This window comes from Telmatherina bonti (genome assembly GCF_933228915.1).
Source record: "Telmatherina bonti genome assembly, chromosome: 2".
Lineage (NCBI taxonomy): Eukaryota > Metazoa > Chordata > Actinopteri > Atheriniformes > Telmatherinidae > Telmatherina > Telmatherina bonti.
The window spans coordinates 17052166-17076913 of record NC_136620.1 but is presented as its reverse complement, the minus strand read 5'-3'; the positions used below and the strand labels follow the sequence as shown (position 1 = coordinate 17076913).

Sequence of the window (24748 nt, the reverse complement as noted above, 5' to 3'; positions counted from 1 at the left end):
TGACCGTCATCCAGCTGCGTAGCTATGTTCTGCCTTCCCAACATGGCTAGTTTGATGGAGTTATCCATGTGTGCTCTGGTATTTTCGTGTTTTTTTTTATTTTCTCTGACAGAAGCTTCCTATCCCTCACTCCCGTAACGGTCCAGGCGGGATCTGTCCCAGATGTTTTAAAAAGCAAACATGGGAAACAAAATAAAGCGTTAGCATAGCTGCATCCAGCTAGCCAAGCCTTTCTGGTGTACCAGTTATGGGAGAATCCTCTCACATAAGGTTTTCCCTTCTCGCTTGCCGGCTGTTTGATGGTGAGGTCAGGTTGATCCGGGCCCAGCTCTTTTATCTGAATCTTCTCCATCAAAGTTCTCCTCTCAAATGGGTTTTGAAGGAGAGATCTGACAGAGTTAATGCTAGTTCCTACAGTTTCCATCGTGCGATTGTGTGAAAAATGGCGTCTGTTGAGTGTCGTCCAACTTCATAAGATCAGGCTTGGGGCGATAAAATTGTCGCTCTTCAGGGAACTATTTGGACCACGCTGATAGGCTAAATTTGCCGGCAATAAGATTATGCTATTGGCCAATGTGCTGCAAAACCGCACCCCCTCTGGGCGATTTTTCGATCGCCCCAAAACTGGACCCGACACATATAAACAGTAGACATGCAGTAAAAACACATTTTAAATTAAATTTTTTCTGTTAAAAAAATATCAATTTATCCCAATTTATTACTGTGTCACTGGGTATATCCATTATGTAAATACAAAAATGTAAATTTTGACGCTTTTGCAAAACTCTTATGAACTATGCTTCCTACTGGGAGCTGCCTGGGAGGGCGGTGCCCTCGCGCCATATATTGGCTAGCCGCCCCTGGTTATGCTTGAACAAGGTGAAATAGACATGCCATCCAGATGAAATTGTTAAAAAATGTTGAATATGGGACGTTTTTTATTCTTTTTAATTGGATCCCTATTAGCTACAGCAAAACTGCAGCTATTCTTCCAGTTATTCTTTCTTCCTATTAACTTTTAAGAGTAATCAGTGTATCACAAGCTTGACAGAAGCAAGTAAGTATGTGATTCAGTGTTTCTTTTATACTTCTTTTAAGTTTATGTATAGTACAGGGAGTTTAGCACACAAGTGCTTTGTGTGCGTACTGAATTTTTCTTGGGTGTGGCAATCAGTCGATAAGAGGTCTGCTTCCTGGCAGTGGCACATTGAAGATAAAGAAAATCATTTATGTTGTTTATGGTTCCAGGAGAGGCCATTGGATAAGTGCATGGATGTGGTTTGAGATTCTTCTGGCTTTTAGGCTTATGTTATAGTTGGGTAAATAGAACTCTTTATTATTATGTTTTATTTATATATCTAACAACAGAGATTAAACTTATTACAAACTGTGTGGAAATTTGTGTTAGATTATTTTACAATACAAACTAGTTGTAGATGGTTGGACCTTATTCAGCGTTTTAAGGAGGTGTAACTTGTATGGATCCTGTTTCCGTGGAATGAGAAACATTATTTAATGTGTGGGAGAGCTCCCTCTGAAAACTGTACCAAAACCCAATCCTGTTGGTGTTCCCTCCTGTCCTTGACCTCTTTGTGAATAGGATGAGTTCAGCCTTTCACTGTAAGAAGGAAAAACAACACACATTTTTACACTTTATTCAGTATCAGAGACTTCAGTCGCGATGAAGATCTGTTCGCATTCCCCACAACTTGGTATGTCCTCCTCATGCTGGTCACCAGTTGGATCATATTTATCCCTAAATTCAACTAGAAGATGTTTAATGTCAACCACCATGGTTGATTGGTCACGCTGGCATAAACATGACCTCCAAGCTGATCCCACATGTGCTCATTTGGTTTGAGGTCTGGACTCACAGCGGGTCATTTCCTCACATTTACTCCCAGATTCTGGAGATAATCTGCGATGACTCTGGCTCTGTGGAGAGAGTGTTGTCATCCTGCAGGATGGAGTTGTGTGCCAGGATATGGAACAGGGGTCCTGCTCGTGGGCTACCACTGGTTTTAGTGTTTCCCTGATGCAACACACTTTATTCAAATACAGTATAAAGGTTCTCCAGCAATTTTTTTGTCGCCCCCTGCACCTCCCTGTTAATAAACATTAATTTGGGTCAGGTGTGTTGTACCAGTGAAACATTAAAACCTCCACTAAACTAAAAACTAAAAGTTTGGTAGCTCTTGAAGACCAGAGTTGGTGAAGCCTTTTCTGTAGCTACGGGATCAGAACTGGCTCCAGAACCTCATTCTGACACGGCTAGCTGTCAGTCACATATCCGACTGATACATACCTGACAGTCCTTCAAAAAGTAATTAATAATTATGGTTCCTTCATCCTTAATTTATGAACCAACGGCTGTAAAACAACTAGGAAAAATATGTCACAGTCGCATACATTATTCATTATTATTATCATTATTCAAATTTCAACCCTAGTTGCTGTCACTGTTTCCAGCATGTCCCCTGTCCCATTAATAGTTTATCTATTTGTCCATCATTTTTAAGTTTTTATATGATTAAAAAAAAAAAAATCAAAGCACATTAATCTAATTCAAACATGCGCTGCTTTCCTTGGTTTTAAAGCCTTTGCTGTGCATGCGGCCTCATCCACCTGTATGTACCACATCACACTTCCTGCTCTTTATCTGACTGCAGTTTATCTGAAATCTCTGTTTCTTTAATTCAAGAGAACTCTGAAGTACCGGATGTCTGCAGTCTTTCTGCATGCAGATATTTTTGTGTTTTTACCAACGAAAGCTGTGCGACACTCTCACTTGAGAGCAGAAGCACTTTGTGTGAGTCACTGACAACATTTACAGCTCTTTGGCAGCTTCCACTTCCAATATATTCCATTTAATCTTTGTTCTTCTGCTCCATAGCGGCTATGAAGCGATGAGTCGTGTTCAAAACATACTTCATTTAAATCTGCTGTAGTGTGAGGTCACACAGGTTGACTATTGGGAAAGTAAAACAGGGCTGCTGAGGAAATTAGATGTGTCATGCATGAAATAAAGCTGGCAAGAAAGTTAAAGGTGATGCAGAGGAATGTGATGCCTGAAAAAGGAGACATCTTTATTTTAATCTATACTTACTGCTTGCACATTTTGGCACAAAAAGAGGTTTAAATGAAACTTGGCATTGAGTTTTAACTCCTTTTTAGTTACATTTAAGGTGTTTTTGAATTGGAAACTATTGGTCAGAGTGTACTGACTGATAGCTGAGAAGTGAGAAAAGTGAAAAATGTATTAAAATGGATCAACATAAATAGCTTTCTAATCTCAGTTCTCTGTGTAGACATCTGTGCTAATCAAACATTCCAACTTTGCTGGCAGATCAGGGACTTCCACATAAATCTAACAATGCTGCACCTTCCCATGAGGTTGTGCTGAGGTGTGTGGAGCTGTGGATATGTTTATTTTCTGCTTTGGTGAAACAGTTGGTAGATTAGGTTTGTTTTCCTCATATATACTGCTTTGTTCTGTTGCTGAGACTGTCTCCCTTTCTAAACACGCTCAGATGTAAGAGTAAAGGCATGCGCCCAAGCTTACATGATGCATGTGCAAACAGTAACTATTTATGTGCAAGATTCTTACACATTTATTTTTGCATCACATCACACATTGATCAGACCAACAGGGTTATGCTTGCTGGTACTTGTGCTATTACAAGCACCTACATAAAAAAACGGATGCTAATCAGCTGTAAAATTTGATTTGAAATTATTAAATGGTCCTTATTAACAGGGGAATAGCATTAACTTCTTTTAATATCTGACGAAATGGCAGATATGAAGAAATGGACACAATTTACCTACACAGCATCATTAATGTAGAGGGAGAAAGATGTTATAATAAAATACAGCAAAACAGCATAGAATCATTTATTAAATGTGTGATTATTTAGTTAAAATTGGAAATAAATACATGAATATATGAATAAATACATTTAAAAATTAATTGTAAGCCATTCATGTTTTAACATCAATTTAAGTAATCACTGAAAATGTATTTAAACTTTGATGTGTTTTATAAATTATTTATTAAGTTATGGTCATTTTTCTATTAAATAGTGACATTTAAATAATTTTATATTAGATTAATTTGATATATAATTGATTTTAATGTTACCCGTTTAATTCAGGGTCATGGATTTAATGTTTATTTTCAACTTCAACAATAAAAGACACTTTTCAGAGAAAATTCAACCTAACGATTATGCTTATTGTTATACGAAGTTGAATTTCTGGAAATAAACATCCAGTACTGCCCACTTGTTTTTGTCCTTCCTGAAGCCATCTGAATTAGAGTTTCTGTTGCTGGTGGGACCAATAACAGGCTAAGCCACAGGTGGGGGTAAAGGAGATGGAAGTAAAAATGGCAGATTTGGCAAAATGTTTGCAGTGGTTGCTTGCCAAGTTATTGAAATCCAGATTGTTGAGGGAGTAAACAGAATAATGGCCTCGCTGAATTACACTCATTAGATTACCACTTTTATGTCAACTCAAAAAATGTCAGTCTTTACTTCCACTTTAATTAAACTAAGTGAAGGCAGAGATATTTAGCCACAAATGAAGAATTCAAAGAGCAAAAGTTCAGAACCTGTTGAACTAAACTGTTGAGAGCTACTTTTCCAGTGCTTAAAGTCTGATCCAGCTGACGTCAGCTGGTACATGACAGATTTAACACAAAACATCTCATTCAATTTATGAATAATCTAATCAACCAATTATACAATTTATAATTAAGGAACAGGCTGTCTGGGGCAGAGATCAGTTCATTTAAACCTAATATTATAAGAGATACATTCAGATCCAAGGAAATAAATTAAATTTAATTACTGGAATCATCCAAACTGCTGAAAATGGTTGATTCTTGTAGTGCAACACCTGACACATGTAGCCGTCTTCTTGGTCATTAGTGGACCGTTTTCTTATGTCCATTGTCCAAATGTCTCAGTCTGCTACGACTCCATAGCTCTTAGCTGCTCATGAAGAACGAATCTAAGCTCTTCTTTTCCACTGGTGGCTTGATGACGACTGCTTTTAGGGCCTGAGGGAAGACACCTGAAAGCAGAGACGTGTTTAGAGTCTGTAAAATATCTCAGGTCATACATACTGAAACAATCTTGAAAAAAAAAGTGGTGGTTTTCAGATGGCAAATAATTTCATCCAGGTTTTATGGACTGATTGGAGAAAAGTGTCTGTTGTTGCCCTGCAAGGCAGACAAGCTAACTTTCCTTTGTTTTTTTGCCAGCAAGGGTTTTACATTACAACTGCATTTTGCTTTATGACACCAAGTCACACTCAAACAACTGAATTTCAACACATTGGCCTATTTGAAAACGCACCATGACTGATTTATCACACATAAGGACATTAAAAGTGGAAAAGAGAACAAGAAGCAGAGAAAGTGACAAAGCAAGTGATAACACAAGAGTCAACATCGACTGACTTTAACAGGTTGGAAACAGGATGCAAGATGCTTGCTGAGCCCTTGATATGGGGGGAATCTGCTAAAGCCCGGTAATGATTCTTGAAAGCCTTGTGTGTAAATACACCAATTCAGAAAACATTTTCAACTTGTCTATCACTAGGTAAAAAGAAAGATTCACACTTTGCTAACCTTTCATCTTTCATTTGTCATTTTTATTAGGAAAAATGTAAATTCAGTTGGAAATCAGCTGGAAAAACGGCTATAATGGTCTTTTATAAAAAGGAAAATGATTGTAAAGTATGTGTTGTTGTATATGGGAGAGCCAGAACACTAGCATGGTGTCATTAGGGCAGAGAAATCATCCGACGTGACGTGATGTGATGTGGATGGATTCCAGGAGGAGGAATACAAAGCCAGGCACTTGCTGGCTGCTTCACTTTGTCATAAATTAAAATTACCAGCCGTATGCTAATGACCAGCTATGATGAAGATAAATGTTGTAAACACTCACGCTCATGTCAAGGTGAACTGCCTGAAAAAAACTGACAGAATCTCATATAGCCTGCAGGATCATAAAGGATCAAGATGGCATGAGAAGAGCTTGAACACCATGAAAATGCTGTTTTGATGGTATTTTCTCCTAATAACACTATCAACTAATAACCGGTCCTTTCATTAACTCGTGTTTGGGCTGCAGACCATATCCAGTCTTCATTGTGGACAGTTTAGTTTCCCCGATGAGCTTTCACATTCACTGAAGCATGAATTGTTTGTTAAAATGAAAGATTTATAGCAAATTTAAAATTGCAGCTCTTTTGAGTGAGTGGCTGAGGAGGTTCTTGAGAATCGATCATAGAACATCCGGTTTTTTGGCAGTGTCTCAGGTGGTAGCGCTGCTTGTCTTGTGACCCTACGGTTGGAGTCCTGCTCCCCCACGCTGCTGCAGCCTCGAGGGGGACAAGATTGTTCTTGGATAGCCGGTCCCAAGCCTGACTAGATGCAGAGGGTTGTGTCAGAAAGGGCATCCAGTGTAAAACATGTTCCAAAAAGTTCAACTGTGTGATGATTTTTGCTGTGGTGATGCCTTCAGAGGGACAAGCTGAAATTAGTTCAACTTGAGAGAACAAGGGTAAAATGTATCATGTTAAACTAAACTTTGTAGAGTGAAAGTCTGTCTAAACCTCATTCAAGAAAAAGTTTTATTTAGCATTTTAATCAACTGTAAGAAGAATAAATAAATAAGGAAACTAACAAAAATATTAAGCACATGTGTAGTATTTATTACTGTGTAATATGTGATGCAGGTATTAGAAACAGTAGCTTTCAAATATAACACAGGGATTTAGGGGTTGACTGATGTGATACACAGACCTGGACAAACTGTCATGTCGAATAGTAGTATAGTCAGGGTGACCTTTGCTTTTCACCCTGTGCTGTTCAGCAGCATGACGCGGTCTGATTTGTTCTCATCAAAGGAGGCATCTTGGATTGATAGATAATTTTCATTGTTATTTTAATTGCATTGTTACTGATTAGCTAAATTGTTAAATTAGTTAAATTATATAATAATGCTGAATCTGAAAGGAAACTAAGGCATGAATCAGAGAGGCAAAAATGAGAGGAACATACAGACAAAATAACAGAAAGAAATGTGAAACAGGAAACAGACTAGACTTCCATAATCATAAAAGACACGCTAAAAAAAGGACTGCATTAAGAAAGTAGATGAATACATAAAAAATAAGAACACAGATCGGCATGCAGCTAGACATGCCCGGCCCCATGGCATCAGAGGAAGCCAGGGAGGGACCAAAGCCCCAAATGTCCAGCTGGCCCACAGAATACAGAACCCAGGAAGTCAAAGCACGAAGAGCTGCACGCCCACCAGCCCAGGACGAAGGAGGACCCCAAATAGACCCCCCTGGAGCCATGGGGCAGGGGCACCAAGAAACCCAGGAACATAATCAGAAGGCACAAAGCACTGGGGTGCAAGTCATATGGAAAGTCAGCGTCCCACAGGCCGAAGAACAACCCATATACCCCAGCAGAGCTGGGCGCGAAGGCACCGGAGCAGCATGTCCCAATGGCACGGCCAGGATGGCCCAGTATGATGTAGCTAATGGGTGATCCCTGCTGTGTGGGGATGTAAATGAATAAACCTGAAGTTAAAGAGGACACAGACGCGATCACACTCTAGTCATGCCTGTATGAACAGACAGTTATGTTATGTAATTTATATTACCAAGACCACGTGCAGTATTTACTTTGTAGTTAAGTAAACTTTTCAGGAGGCTTAGCCATCATGGATCGTGTCTCTGCTTCTGCAGCACACGGCGTTGCAGCGGGAGCTGACAGGGTCGAAGTATTTTTTTTCTCCAGCTTCTCTGTACATGGCTTCATCCTTTTAGAGATTTACAGAATTGGATTTTGCTTCAGTACATATTGTTTCACCTACCGTTACAGACTTTCAGCTAGACATGGAGGGGTGGCCCAAGCCCCCATGCCCCCACCCCCCACCCAGCTGGACACGCCCCTGCAAACCTCAAATATTGACACTCTCAATACTTTAAAACTACAATGTTTGGATTCCTTGTTTGCTTAGGTGACATGATTGGGCAGATAAGCATAAAGCAGAAAAGGTATGTTGCAATAACATTTACATTATTATCATTTATTTATTATCATCTGATCCTGAACATTGATAAACTAAAAACAGAATAGTGCAAATCCAGTGCAGTGAAAAGTGCAAGGAGATAAGTAGAAATGCACACACTTCTTCTGTTCTTCACAGACTACATATTAAAACTAGTTTTAATGAAAATTTTTGTAATTTTATTAAAAGTCAGGGACAGCAAGGCTTCATGATTATTATTATTTGACAATGTAGGTTTTGTAAATGTCAAAACAGTAAAAATGACATTTTTGACACTCTTGTGTGGAAAACATCAGTGAAATTAAAATAACCTGAAATAAGTAACCCTTAAATAATTATTGTAATCAGTTGGTGATGGGAGCAGCCAACATAAAACAGCTTAGAATAAAATGAGCTGCACACTTGGCTGCAGGTTGATACTCATGTCAGTTATACCAGAACCACTGCATTTTGTCTTGAAAATGTTCTTTCAACAAAAATATTACCAAACTTGACCAGAAGGCGACACTGAAAGTGTAGTCCAGCTAATTCTTCACATAACTTAAATGTCAGTTACATCTTAATTATGTGGTGTTAATGTTACCTCATCAAGTGGGATAGACGTCGCAGGGATGTCCAAATCTTGCCCCCAAGGGCCCTAACACTGACGGATCATTTATGCTGATAAACACTGACAAAGTTGAAGAGACAAAGACTGTTTGTACTTAATTGATCAGTGCAGCATCACAATGATGAATTAAAACTAGCATTGGTAATATTCTATTTATTTATTTATTTATTTATTTTTAGCATTGACATTATTATTAGACAGATTTTGGGTTCTAACTGAAGTTATGATAAACAGTTCATAAATTTGGAAAAACAATATTTTCAAGGTTTGGGGCATTTATATGAGCCTCCCAAATCCATGCCTCTGCCTTAACTACTTGAACAAGAAAAACTTGATCAATACGACTTAAACAAAAATGCTTTGCAGGTGAAACAGTTTAAGAAACCTCTGGTTTTAGGTAATATCCTTTGAGAACTCATAGTCTCATGTGTAAAATACACACAGACTGAAGATGTGAACACAGCGACAGCCTGTGGAGCAGCTGTTGACACACACAAAATGCACGCAGTGTTCTCTAAACACCACTCCACACTGTACTGTCTTATTGTGAGAAACACCCACATACGTACTTGAAATATCTGCCTGTGTATGCATAATGCAGCAGCTTTTCGCCACACTTCACTGAGCTGACGCGCTAAACATAAGTGGAGAAATGTTTCTAAACTGAAGGATGGTCCTTAAAGCTGAGCACATTACATAATCCCCTCAGGGTGGAGATGAGATAAACGCTCACCGTCTTCGGTAGGATATAGAGAGAATTTTTCAGCACAACTTGAAGCTTGGAAGTTATGAGAACTCTGTGGAATTAAGCTGTAGTGTCTCAGTTCAGATGGAAAATGATGTGCAGACTGGCTGTTTGAGACATTTGCAACCTTTTTTGGTTCTTATCTAGTGGCTCCAGCTCCTCACTGCCGACAGCAGGTGAGGGCTGTGGTTACTCCACTCCAAAAGGCAAGCTGGCATCATCAGCACCAGCTGGCTGGGATACAAAGCAATACATGTCCAAGACAGGATGGAGCAGAGTTTAGAGAGTCATGTTGGCCTCTGGTCCTCAGATAGATAATATGTCTTTTAGATAATATGGAAGTGTGAATCTTTCAAGAAAATGGTTGATTAGAAATAAAAACTAATTTATATATCATCAAAATCTTGCTAACATGGTTAATGCTCCATTTTCGTGCTTTCAAACAGCAGTTTAAAATTGTAATTCAGGTTGTAGGACAAACATCGGGCAAACTTTCAGGACTTGGACACTAGAGAACAAGTTCAACACATCATGTGAAGTGTGTGGTTTAGAAAGCTAACACTTTGGTTAGTGTGAGGGTGAAGGATGATAAATTTCAATAAAATGTTGATAAACTCTTGTTTTATTGTCAGTTTTCAATATTTAAGCAAGACCACAGTTCTGCCTAAAACCTGAAAAATCAACCTGAAAGTTGGCAAGGCTGAAATAATGTTCAGGAAAATGGAGCAAGAAGATGAGAAAAAATGTACCGTACATATGTCAATATGTCCGGACATATTGACATATCTCTGTTGAATTTTTGGTGATTAACAATAGCTGCAGCAGATACGTTTATTCAGCTGTATAAAATAAACAGGGCTGAAGTTGCTATTTTGGGGGACTCAGCCTCCAAGATTATTTGTATTGAGGGTGTTACCAAACATCAATCCACAACAATTTATCCAAAACACAAACATTTTGCCAAAATCAATAGGATTACAGTTTCATTCATTATTCTTACCGCTTAGTCTGATGAAGGGTCCGGGGAAGCTGGAGCCTATCCCAGCAGTCATTGGGCGAAAGGCAAGGTACACCCTGGACAGGTCATCAGTCCATCGCAAGGCCACACAGAGACAAACAACCACTCATGTTCACACTCACTCCTATGGGCAGTTTAGAGTACCCAATTAACCTAACATGCGTGTCTTTGGACAGTGGGAGGAAGCCTGAATACCTGGAGAGAACCCACAGATACATGGGGAGAACATGCAAACTCCAATTTATCAAACATAATTTTATTTTCAAAATAAATTGTTCAATTTGTGGGATTTTCTTATATACAAATACTTTTCCCAGGTTTTCTTGCACTTGTTGAATCTTATTTCAGAATCTGAACAGGTGGCCATGACTTGTGGAGTCCATCAGGGATCAGTCCTTGGACCTTTTCCATTTAACTTATATATGCTCCCTTTGGGTCGATTATTACAGATCTTCAACATTAATTATCACAGTTATGCAGACAATACACAGACACGTCTGTCACCTGACGGCTGGAGTCCAGTTTTACTGTGTCAGAGTTTTGAGAAAGAAAACACAAATTCATGAGAGAGAATTTTCTACAATTAAATGCAGACAAAACCGAGATTGTTTTGTTTGGTAGCAAAGAGAAAAGGGTTAGCAAGGGTTAAAATGTGGAGATTCAAGCATCCAAAATCACTGATCAAGTCTGTAACCTTGGAGTATTGATAGACTCAGATCTGACTTTCAGCAGCCACACAATGCCATCACTAAGGGAACTTTTTACCAACTCAGAAACATTAACAGAATTAAAAGTTTAGTCTCCCAGAACAACCAGAAGAAACTCATCTATGCATTAATCTCCAATAGACTGGATTGCTGGAATAGTCTTTTTACAGGACTTCCTCAAAAGACCATCAAACATCTGCAGCTCATCTAGATGCTGCTCTCAGAGCCTAAGAGATCTGAACACATCGGACCAGTTTTAACATCTTTACATGGCTTCCAATCGGGAACAGAACCAATTTTAAAACCAATTGACTGTTCACAGATCCCAAAATGGTTGGGATGTAGATTGTTGAAGAAATTAAATTTCTGGGTGTGATGATTCATACAAAAGATCTGCTGGAAACAGCACATTCAACATGTTCAACCCAATAATTACTGTCAATTACACAATAGTATGTCAGTCCTCAGTAAAGCCAAATATCTCTGGAATATTGAAGCAATACATCATTTCTACTCTTCACTTATTTTGCTATATTTGAATTGCTGTGTGGAAGTTTTGGGGCAACTAATCCTGCCTCTGACTGTTATGCACACTGCAGAAAAGAGCCATTAGGATGGCTCATAAGGCAGATTTCCAGGACCACAGTAATGAGTTATTTATAAACTCCTGCCTACTAACACTCTCAGATCTGGTAGAATTTCAGTCTGCACAGTTAATGCATAAAGATAGGAAGAAACAACAACATGAAAATGTACAAATACTTTTTATTGTTAAAGAGGGGTCATATAATGACAGAGGGAATCTTAATTTCAGATCCAGGAGTGTTGAAGCAGCCATGAAAATATATTTCAGTCAGCAGAGTGAGGGTTTGGAATAAACTCAGATTAGAGCTGATGTAATGTTCAAGCATTAGTTTTGTTTTTTTTTTTTTTAAAAAAAACAGAGCTTATCCTGAATATTTGCAGTGAGTACAGTGATAAAAACTTGAGGTGAACCTTAATGATGGTCAAATGTTGCAAACAGGCTTTTATGTGAGTATAAATGTATAATTGTGTAGGTGTGTATATATATATATATATATATATATATATATATATATATATATATATATATATATATATATATATATATATATATATATATATATATATATATATATATATATATAATAAGCCATACAGCGTCCCAGATGAAAAAGATGTAAAATGTAGTTTCTCAGCATTGGGACGCTGCTGGGTAGCAGCGGGTCCAGATATGCACATTACAGAAGTCACAGTGTCATCCAATAAGTCCGGAACGCAGAGTTTTAACCCTTTAACTTTCACACTAACAAAAAGGCCAGAAAAAATGTTTTTCTCTGTTTCTTTTGGTCAATAAACAGAATAAATGTTTTTTAGTAAAGAGATGTTAAAAAGAAGAAGTTAATAATAGTGTAATAACAATAAAATGGTTAAAATTTAAAACAGTAGTGTTATAACAAACACATAGTTTGGGTTTTAAGTACCCAAACCAGTTGGTAGAAATAGCTCAGGTGGATTTATTTCCACAATTTTTTAAAAGAAATTCATCAAAGTTAGTGCAAATTTACCTCTATCAAATGGTAGCCCAGGACCTTAAAGGGTTGAAGTCAGAAAGCTACATAATGCATGTACAATTCCAAATACTAAAATAAAAGAATGAACTTACAGCAGATATGGATCTAATAAGTCAGCATAATGATTCACACTGAAAGCTTTGTGGCCAAGGTTGGTGTTTTGAGTTTCTCTCTCAAAACGAACCCTTTGACCCGGACAAGGCTTTGTTTAAAATGGACCCAAAGGCTCCAGTGTAAATGTACCTGTAATCTAACCTCGGTAAAATGGTGCAGTTAGCTCTGATGTAAACTCATATAACTAATGCAACAAAGTGGTCCACATTCATGTTTGATGGAAAATAAAACTCTGTGGAATAAGCAGTGAAAACTTCAGGATCTGAAGCAACAGTTGCATATTGACCATTCTGAAACCCATGCCAAGCTAAGCAGGCTAAAGCTAGACTTACATCATGAGCTGCTGTCATCAGATAAAACAGTAGTGATTCTTGATTTGGATGAGTAAATTATTTCTAAAAGTAAATGACAATTTAAGCATCAAACTCTTATAAAAACCTGGTTGAAACTCCCTTTCAGTAGTTGATGCTATTATAACTCAGCCTTTTCCTCATATACAGTTTTTCAGCTTGGACACTCTTTATGCAATTGCTGCTTAACTGGTTGTTTTTCTGCTGACCAATTGCATTAATCACTGAATACCAGGGACACCTCAAAAGATCTGCGAGTTTAGAGGTGTTCTGACTCAGTAATTCAGCATCAGAATCTCATCAAAGTCATTCTGATCATTAAGTTTGCCAATTTTTTCTATTTGAAGCACATAAGCTTCAAGAACAGCCTGTTCATTTTGAGGGTTGCCTTTCTATCAAGTTAATAAAGTGTATTCATTTAGCCCGTTATTGGATTAAATATAGTTTATCATCAGCAGTCTGTTTAGATAGCTAACCTCCCCCCCCCCCCGAAAAGCTATAGATTATCTGGCCATGCTTACATCACAAAAGCATAATGTCCTTTAAATATAAGAGAACCCAAAAGTTATTAGTGTTGACATGTACTTTAATAAGAAAAGCAATTTTTTTACCTTGTTTTTTGTTGTTTTTTCTTTCTTGAATTTCTATCAGTCTCTTCAGAGAAGCAGCCGGAGTCATGTAGAACTTTACCTCCAGGGTAAAGCTGTTTCTCATCCAGGAAAACGACGACTCAGAGTAAACAGAGCTTCGCTTGAAATAAAACATCTAAAAACGACGGAAAGATGATGGACATGTGCTGTCACCGCTGATGGATTTCTTCTTTCATTGTTCAGTCGTGCAGAAAGATCTGGGCAGCCGCACAATGACAAGCGTTTGTCTCTGCCACAGAAAAACATCTTGAGACGGCGGAAAACTGCGAGCGTATACTCTGATGCTAAACATGTGTACAGATGTCCTGACACACAGACCTGACCTCAGTATGAGGCCAGGTCTCGTCAAGTTCGCCGGGTCTCAGCTGACCGTTGCGTAGGACTGTTGATGCAGGTAGTGATTGATGTCAGAGTAGCATCTGGCAAGAGGAGAAATCTGCCAGTTTCATTCATTTAAGCCCATTTTTACTTTCTTATAGCAGAATCAAACTTATTGAATTCGTATTTCACTTGTTTGTTGAATAAGATTTGACAGAATAAAATGAAAAATAACATGTATTGATGGAGAAAGTGAGCAGTTAGTGCAGACTCATTTCTCATTGGTTTCAGATGGAGACCCGGTCATGACCTGGAAAATATATTTTAATTTCTTTCAGAAACACCTCAATTTTATAGTCTGTTGAAAAGGTTGATATGAAATATCAGTATAATATAGCCCTGAAGTCCAAAATAAAGACGTTACAGGGCTTTATGTCTGCAAGGATGTTTATCTCCTGTGGGGATTGTGGCGTGCTGGTGGAATAAAGGAGTCCATGCAGAATCGTTAGCTCTATTACGCCATCTGGCTGGTTTTGTTATGTGACTGCTGATGTTTTCATAAAGTTTGTGCACTGAAGTTTTTGAATCAGCACATGCTGGAATGTAAGTTGCAGCAACATAAGGACAGGTGAAAAGACTAATAACATGCTAAAAATGAATATGTAGATAAAACATTCAACAGTTAAATAGCTCAATGCCCTACACGGGTTCTCTTTAAATATTCTTGCTCCTACAGAAACATACATGTTAGGTTTATTTGTGTTTCTCACTGGAGTGAGTATGAGGATACAAAGTTGCTTTTCTCTCTGTAATAGACCGGTGACCCGTCCATGGTGTATTCAGCCTCTCAGCTGATAGAAGTTGGTGTAGGCTGCCTGACTGATTCAGATAGGTAGCATTTATGGCCCCTGATAGATAGCAGAAGATTACACTATAATCGTTTTTGACATATCACGTGGGAATAAATGATAAATATCCCCAAAATATTCTGTTACTTTTTTTTAGTTACATTTTATGAAAGGGCTAAATAAAGATGTCATAATAATAATAAAATGGACTGCTCCATTTTTTTTTCTTGGATCAGGACTTAAAGGATTAATCAGTTTAAATTTAAAATAATTCAAAACATATATATTTTTTAAATTTTACTCACCAACCGTTTTGTATTCTGTGAATCGTCAACATAACGTCAGCAACCAGACGAACAGTGCAGGAAGAGTGTAAAGTGCAATATCAGATCTGCAGCATGCCTTTGTATTATATTCTGGAGGAATGTTCCTTTCATTTAATTAAAGATGTAGCACTTCGATAGCATCACCCTTCAGACAGGTTTTTATTTACAGTACAGACCTTTAATTTGCCACCTATCACTGAACAAGTCAGGCCGAGCGACATTTGTATTGATGTCAGGCCCCCGGCCGTCTGTCTTCCTCCCTCCTCCTTCCCCTTTGTGAATCTTGATGAGGTGCCTGGTGGCGATTGCCCAACACGCCGGCTTCTTACTGAAGTGAAATCAATCATTCTTTCAAAGCTTCTCTAAAGGACCATTATCCAGGCCCCCCAGACCTGTCGGCCTGCCTGCTATAGGATCTATGGCCTGCTACAATGGGGTCCGCCACTTTAATTCACAGGCTGTGCTCCGTAACTCAAGTCTGACAAGAAGCAGGACAACAGGAAGGCATGTGGGGTCAATGTATAATGTGAACACAATCGGTTTCAATCTGAACAGATAGCTGAGATGCTTTTGGAGTTGTTGTCGACAAGGTTTAAAAGTAAACACAAGACTGTTTTTTTTTATTATTATTATTCCTTTTTTGTGGTGAACTGAAAAAAGGTTGTTTAAATAATGCAAATAAATCATTCAAAAGGTGTTTTTTTCAGATGAAAATCAGCATTGCTCTGACTTCACCATCTTTGTCCTAAAGACAACATCTGCAGTTCAAATGTTTGGACAAGATTTTTTTGTTTTTGTTTTTACTTCCATTGAAGTACAGTATATGAGAGCAGAGAGAGAAAAGAGGGATGCACATAAATATTACACACTGACTCTCACTGCAGGGAGAATGTTCAAAATTGGTGGATTCTGATATTAATCATCTAAAAATGGATTTTTGTATTATGAAACTTCAAAGAAGAGTGTCAAATCTTAGATGAGATAGATAGATAGATAGATAGATAGATAGATAGATAGATAGATAGATAGATAGATAGATAGATAGATAGATAGATAGATTTGATATATAAGATTTGATATATTTGATATATTTGAAATATTTTAGATTTGATATATATAGATTTGATATATAAGGTGGGATTGTTGAAGACCATGGCCAACCATGTAGTAGTGAAAAGTGACACGTGTTTAAGCTCTTTCTGGAGATATGGCCAGGTGCTCATTTGGTTTGAAGATGTATTATTGTTGGCTGGACTGAATGAGATGCATTGAAATAGTAACATCTGTGGTGATGATGTCACTTCAGATAAAGTCCCACAAGTGTTAACTTTCGTTACCAAGATAATTTATGTAGAGCGTATAATCACAGAGAAATATGCAATTGTATTTGTGTATGTCATTTTCAAACCAAAACCCTCAAAAGACCCTTTGAGTTGAACAGGTAAAACAGGTTTATTTAGACAACACGTTTCATATGACTGGCATAAATTCAGTGTGCTTCAGCGACTGAACACAGCGTAACAAATTAAAGATTAAAATCCATATCAAGATTAAAAACCACCAGGCAAAACAGGTGATGCAATGTATTAAAACAGTTAAAAACTATCTGCTTGTGCTAACAGAAATGAAGTAATAGGAATGTAGTAGTGTTGTTTATGGGAGAGGCTGTTGGCCAACAATTCTCCATGGGTCTGTGAATGTGCTGGATCCAGTGAAGAGCATGCTGGATGTCCTGTAAAGCTTTATATAAATCCCATCCATTACTTTTTATTATTAGACATAGACTTGGTTTACACAGATGCATGTATTTTAATCCTGACTCTTGTTTCCACAGATTCCTCAGATCAGCTACGCTTCAACTGCTCCAGAGCTCAGCGACAACACACGCTACGACTTTTTCTCTCGCGTAGTCCCCCCTGACTCGTACCAGGCTCAGGCCATGCTGGACATCGTCACAGCGATGGGCTGGAACTACGTCTCCACGCTCGCCTCTGAGGGAAACTACGGTGAAAGTGGCGTTGAGGCCTTCATCCAGATCTCCAGAGAGTTTGGTAGGAAACCTGAAACAGTCAGTTAACTCAGCTTAACATCAGATACATTAACTCTGACAACATTCCTCTGGTACTTGATGTAAAATTCATGTAGAAGTTTAAGTTTTTTCAAGAAAGCCTCAGCTTTATGGTGCAATATATCAATAGCACCATAAAGGCCAATCAAAATCGAAACCCAAAAGAGTGGATTACTTACAGTACTTTGCAGGAATGACACACACATCCACAGATCTACAGGGATCTCGTTTCTATATCATTCACTCAAACGCACAACAAAAATTATTTACATATTTACACTTTTTCCTCCAGCTTTTTATTTGATGGTTTTAATATTTACAGTTATTTAGGCTACTATTTACCAACCATCCTCACAAAACCAACTCTAACTAGTTTCTATGCGACCATGTGTCGGAAACATCTTTTTGGCTTTATTCCAACCATAAAGGACCATTATTTTTCTGCTTTTCATAAGACAGATTTTTCTGTGCATTGGTTTCTCCTGATTGGACATTAGGATGAGTTTAAGCTATCTGATTGGCCTAATGTTTGTCAGGAAGCGGATTTATTACAATTTCTGGGTCAAAAATACAGGTCTCTTCGCAACATCATATAATATATATATATATATATATATGTATATGTTTTTAAAATAAAATATGATTATTGTGAAATCATGGATGACTCGTTAGGGATTCACCATATAGTCTCTAATTAAACATCACATCTTGCAGCTGCATTGTAAACCTGGTGAATGGGCTGGAAATGTATAAAATGTAGATCTAAATGGTAAGCCATCAATCACAATTTATTCCATAGTTACACACAATGTTAAGCTGCAAACTCCTTATTCCTGGGAAACTGCTGATGACACTGTGCTACGGGACGCCGGTGATCTAGTGGAGTTTGAAGGGTTGAGAAAAAAGGAGATGAATTCATCCTGATTCAAGTCAGAAGCGACTGTGCTGGTTTTCCGGTTAAACTTGCTGTCAGCTGTGTCTGCGTTTGCTGATGAGAGAGCAGAAGGTAAGGTCTAGTAATTGACTCATGATATAATTAAACTAGGTTGACACTGTTTTCTCCTGCTCTGGACTCGGTGAGTTAATCAGACTGAACCCTCACTGATTAAAATGTTATCGCTACCAGATGATCCCTGACATTAATTAGATAGTAAGAAATGAACCGTTGTTCATAAGGGTGCTGGATATCAGCAGTGTGTGTGTGTGTGTGAGTGTGAGTGTGTGTGAGCCTGTTTATATCAAGCATCTGTGGATGTTATAGGAAGCTGGTCACCCAGCTTGAAGCAACATCATCAGATATTGAAACCTAAAATCTAACAAAGCTTTGAATTTCCCCAATACCTTCATGTCCTTAACATTGTGTCATCTTCAGACTCCCACATCTCTTTGCTTTTAAATTCTTATTTTAATGTAACCTTTTGTCCAAACAAAAATAAAACCCAGCTTTACAGTGCAAACCTGATAAATGTCCAGGTAAAATAAATGTTTGCAATAAGGCACATTATTGACAAATGTTGCTCCAAATTGTGAAGTTGGACTTCCACAGAACATTTTCTAATTTTTTATCTTGCTATTGACGCAGCAGAGGAGGTGTTTGATGGCAAGCGGAAGCAGCATCTGCCTTTAAATGTTGTGTTGTAAATAGACCCACAGCGACACATTTTGCTTCAAACTATCCATTTACACCATTTAGATGTGTGTCTGGCAACTTGAACGTTATTTGTTCTGGAACAACAGAGAAATATTTCTTCCCTGGATGCCAGGATTTGCAGAACTTGGCCATCGTACTAAAACTGGAGTGAAATAATGAGAAGAGAAAAAAATCGGAGTAACTCTGAGGGAGAAGTGTTTTTCTTATTTTAAGTCTATCTGGTCTATCTGTGTAAAAATGTCAAAATACTAACTCCAATGAGCTAAAATGGACTGGCAACCGGTCCAGGGTGTACCCTGGACAATGATTGCTGGATAGGCTCCAGCTTCCTGCAACCCTGAACTGGACTAAGTGGTGAAGAAAATGGATGGATGGAATTCCAATGAAGATGGGACACTGTGTAAAGCGTAAAAGAGAAAAACAGAATACACTGACTTGCAAATCCTTTTTAACCTATACTCGATTGAATAGTCAGTTCAATTCAATTCAGCTTTATTTGTATAGCGCCACTTCACAACAATGTTGTCACAGGACCCTTTACATACTCAAATCAACATCCACATCATTTCATGCCAATTCATGCATATCTTATCATAGAAACCAACTGATTGCATCAAATCATGACTTCGATCCAATCCCCCCTGAGCATGCACGCGGCGACAGTGGGAAGGAAAAACCTCCGGCAGAACCCAACTCAGGGAGGGCAGCCATCTGCTGCAGTTGGGGTGGAGATGACAGGAAAGACAGAACATGTACAACTGCACTTATTCAGGAAGACCTGTGGAAAAAAGGAGAAATAAGTTAGAGATGGCAATATTGTCATAAATTTATACATTTATACATTAGAGAAATAGAGCAAAGTACTTCTCAGTGCATCAGGTGACGTCACCATAGCTACATAAGTAATGGTTGGCTAGACTACCCATAACTATAAGAGCAATGAGCATAACCTGGATAGTTGGGTCCCATACATGAAGACTCCAACTCAGGAGATGCTCATATCCTAACTATAAGAATCATGAAAAAGGAAAGTTTTCAGCTTGATCTTAAAGGTGTGGAGGGAGTCTGCCTCCCGTACCCACGGTGGGAGCTGGTTCCATAAGAGAGGAGCCTGATAGCTAAAGGCTCTTCCTCCCATAGTACTCTTCGAGATTCAGAACCACCAGTAAACCAGCAAAAGTGCTCTATTTGGAACATATGGAACTATAAGATCTTTTATGTACAATGGAGCTTGGTCATGGAGAGCTTTAAATGTGAGGAGAAGAATTTTAAACTTTATCCTGGATTTAACAGGGAGCCAGTGTAGAGAGGCTAAAACAGGTGAAATATGATCTCTCCTGCTAGTCCTCATCAGAACCTCAGCTGCAGCATTTTGGATCAGCTGGAGACTTTTCAGGGCATATTTGGGATAACCCATAAATAAGCATCGAATACACTACAATGACGAGACATATAATGTTCAAGGTGATAAAATTGTTTTTTTTGTGATAGATTTTCACTCAGTTTGAATTTGATGCCTGTAACTTGTTCCAAGAAAAGCTGGAACAGGTGCGACAAAAGACTTGGAAAGTGAGTGTTGTGACAGGGAATAAATGAGGCATCCCTGAAAGGCTCAGTCATTTACAAGCATGGATGGGGCGAGTTTCACTACTTTGTGAACAACTGCATGGACAAATAGTCCAACAGGACTGTGTGAAGAAACAATGTCTTATGAATCCATCCACAGTAGGAGCCATCCCACCCATGACCACACAGGAAACAACTCTATAGTGGCTGGCCAGATTCCAAAGCACAGCCGTTAGGGCTGCAGTGCAGGAACCTCAGTCGCCTAGACAAGGACAATCACTATGGCAACAACTTTACAAATTAAGCAGGCAGAGCGCCTGCTGTAGAGGAACCTCATGAGGAATAACAGTGGAGTTACAGCAAGAAAGCAACATGAAAAAAAATTGACTTTTTTTTTGACAAAAACTTAAAAAAATGTACTAAATAAAATAAAATACTAAAGAACTGATAAATACATACAGCTGGTCAGATAAATAAGATGGTTTAAAACCAGTAAGACTGGGGAGTGTGTTGAGGCATGTATGTGTGGGGGTGTATGTATGAGGGAGTGCGGTGGTGTATATGCGGGGTGTGTATAGAGGATTGTAGCGGTACATGAAGGTATAGGGGGTGAGGGGTGCGTGTATGCGGGAGTGTGTGAGGGGTGTTGGGGTGGAGGTTTAGGGGACTGTGATAGTACATGAGTGTGTGGGGGGTTGGGGTTGTGAATGAGGGAGTGGGTGGTGTGTGTGTGTGTGTGTGTGTGTGTGTGTGTGTGTGTGTGGGAAGGGGTAAGGGCTTGTGTGTGGATAATCTGGTGTTAAATGCATGGGAGATAGGGGTGTGTATATAGAGTATTGAGATGCATGTGTATGGGGGGTAGTGGCCCGTGTGTAGGGGGGAGTGGGGGGGGTGCATGTGTATGTAGGTGTATAGGGGGGTGAAGGGTCATGATTATGAAGGGGGTAGGACTTCAGTGAGAGAAGTGGGGAGTTGTGGTGGTTTGTTCTAGGGTAGGTAGAATGAGAAGGGGTGTTTTGTGATGGGCAGGGGGGTGAGTGGGATGTAGGGTTTTGGAGGTGGACTAATCTTTTGGCCGTGTATCTGTTAGAATGGGTGTGCATGTGTATAGATGTATGTGTGGGTCTGTAGGTGTGCATGTGTGTGTAGATGTGTGTGTATACCAGGCTGATGGTGAGGGGGTGTGAATGTGTTGGTGTGTAAAGGAGAAGGGAATGCAACGTGTCTCTGGGTGGGGGCGTCTCCTAGGGGTGTGGGGGCGGTGGGCCCTTGGTCTGTCTCTCCTTCTCCCGCCCCTCCTCTCCCCCCCCCCACTTTTGCATGTGGTTCGTTGGTGCCTTCTGGGGCCGGTGGCGGCTCCTTTGTTGGTGTTGCTGAGGGCCCTGGTTGTTGGGGCAGCTGCCCTTGGCCTGTCCTGGCCTTCGGGGGCCCCGGGAATGGGGGACGTGCCTCGTGCCGCAGGTGGCTCATCTTCTTGAGGGAGGCGCGCTTCCCTCGGGACCTAAATCCCCAGACCCCCCTCCTTCCCTTCTTCCACCACATACAGGCAGGGCGTTGGGAGGTGGACACGTTGATCTGGATGGTGAGAGAGGCCATCAAGGTGGTTTCGATCGCTGCACCCAGCATCGGTTCACCTCCCAGTTTTAATTACACTTAGTCAACATAACACAAAAAACACACACTGACAACACATGGACATATTTTGGGGGGCGGGCCATGCAGTGTGCGGTGGGTGGGGCTGCTTTGGTGGTCCCGCTCCCAACATGATGTGGTTACTTCTTCCCAATTTTAATTGCAAACAACACACACTTCACAATCATTCATAAGCTGGGAGGGAGGGGGTGACAATGGGGTCCTGCCACGCCCCTATTTCTGGGGCTGTGCCGGAGGAGTTTGGGCGGGGGAGTGGTGCTGTTCAGGGGGCCTGGGTCTGGGCTGGCCTGGCGGGGGTGGGACTGCTGCTGGCCCTGGGTGGTGCTGGATCGGCTGCATGTGTGGAGTGGTGGGGGGGCATTGACGGGGGTGGGGGGTAGTTGTGGGGCCCTGATCGGGGCCCTCCTATCCCCTGCTCCCCCGGGGGTATCTCACAGGGGACACGTTGGGAAAGAAAGGTGAGGGCATGCATGAGCCAATGGATGAAGTGGTGACTGAATGTTAGGGTAGAGGGGGGGTGGGGGGATCAGGGTGAAAGAATTTAGGAAAGTGGATGGCCGCTGGGATAGGAGGAAGGGGGGGTGTATGCAGATGGGTGGGGGTGCATATGTGGGGTTATGTTGGTGGTACAGGGAAGTGATGGGGTGGGTGTACAATGAGGACTGTGAATGTGGATAGAGGGGTGTAGGGAGGTATGTGTGTGTGTGTAGAGTGGGGTATGCGTGTATGGAAGAATGGGTGATTATAGAGGGAGCAGGGATGTGTGTGTGAGGGGGTGTGTGTGTATAAAGAACGGGGGTAGGAGAGTGTGAGTTTGAGCGTGTGTAAGAGAATGGGTGTATTGGGTGTGTTTAAGGAGGAAGTGTGGATGCGTGTGGGTGGGGGTAGGTGGGTGGGTGCATGTGTGTGTGTGTGTGTGTGCACATGTGTGTGTGTGTGTGTGCACATGTGTGTGCGTGTGTGCGTATGTGTGTGTGTGTGTGTGTGTTTGTGTGCGTGGGTGCGTGGAGGGTCTTGGTGCTCGGGGAGCGCTGCTGGTGCACTGGGGTGCGGCCTGGCTGCCGCTCGGTGGCGGTCTGGGGATCCCGGCCCTCCGTCGGTGTGGGCTGGGCCCTCTGCCTGCGGGGGTGGGGGGTTGCTTCTGGGCTCTTGGGGCCGTGGGGCCCGCGCTCTGTCTACCCTGGGTGGCCGGTGCCCGGCGGGGCCGGTCCTCGCTGGTCCGGGCCTGCTGGGGCCTGTTCCCCCTGACTGCGGGGGACTCTGGCTGGGACCCCCCTCTGCCTCCTCCTGGGTCGGTGCATGGCTGGCTCCGGGGTGGGGCGGTTGGGGTCTGCGCCTGGGGATGGCTGCCGATGTCCCTGGTCTCGGGGGTACTCCTGGCGTGCCTCTTGCTTTTGCGTGGGAAGGGTCACACTGGCATGATCACCTTTTCCGGAACACGTTCCACTCTGCATGTTCTGCATGTGACACAGTCACCGAGTCGTCTGCAGTTTTATTCACTAACAGCAGCTAGTTTTCTCATTTCTGTTTGTTTCTCATTTATATTTAACTTTTTAGATTCATAGTTTAGTTACTATGATCTAAAGTTGGCTTGTATGTGTATGTATATGTGTTAATACTGGCAAGTGCATATATGTTTGTACGTATGTATGTGTGTGTATGTGTGTGCATAGAGGTGTGTGTGTATATGTATGTATGTGTATATGTACATGTGTACATATGTATATATATGTGTATATATATATATTATGTGTGTATACGTGTGTGTATATGTATGTGTATGTATGCGTGTGTATGTGTGTGTATTTGTATGTGTGTGCCTGTATGTGTGTATGTATACATCTGTAGGTTGTTTTCTTTCTTTTTGTTTTTGGGTTATTTTTTAGTTGTTTTTTTCTCTCCCTTTTCTCTCCCTTTATCTCTTTCCCTTTTCTTATGAGGTGTTTTTTCTCCTTTCTCTTTCTGTCTTTTGTCTGTCCTCTCTGGTCCAGCAGTACAAACGCTACAATTCAAACAACAATACAAAATAAACATAGAAATAAAATAAAAATTCAGAAAGTCAAGGGGATCATTATATCTATAAAGCTTCCCTTGGCAAAGAAAATTTGCTCTGCAGAACACAGCATCCAGACCATCATTCTGCTTGCCTAAATGCTGGACAAGACAAAAAAAAGGAAAAAAAAAAAAAAACCAGTAAGACTTTTATAAACTAGTAAAAGAAGCTCAGAATCAATCTTACATCGCACAGGGAGAACATGCATTGGTTTTAAAACTGATGTAATATATTCCCGCCCTCCGGTCCTCATCAGAACTCGCGTCACTAAGGTCTGGACTAATATAGGCTAGACACACTCTGCTTGGGAAGACCAGACAACAGGACATTATAATAACATGAACTACTAACAGCATCCATCAGCACCTCGGTGCTGA

At 40.3% G+C, this 24748-nt stretch overlaps 1 protein-coding gene across 1 annotated transcript in view; it reads left to right on the top strand.

The window, feature by feature from the left end:
• Window positions 1–24748, top strand: part of grm8b (glutamate receptor, metabotropic 8b) — a gene marked incomplete at both ends in the record, with an annotated part of 180833 nt that overhangs the window by 37128 nt on the left and 118957 nt on the right. Inside the window, one exon of the mRNA XM_079260171.1 lies at window positions 17215–17431. Within this exon, the coding sequence (XP_079116297.1) occupies window positions 17215–17431 (217 nt within the window). The remainder of the gene's footprint in view (window positions 1–17214; window positions 17432–24748) is intronic.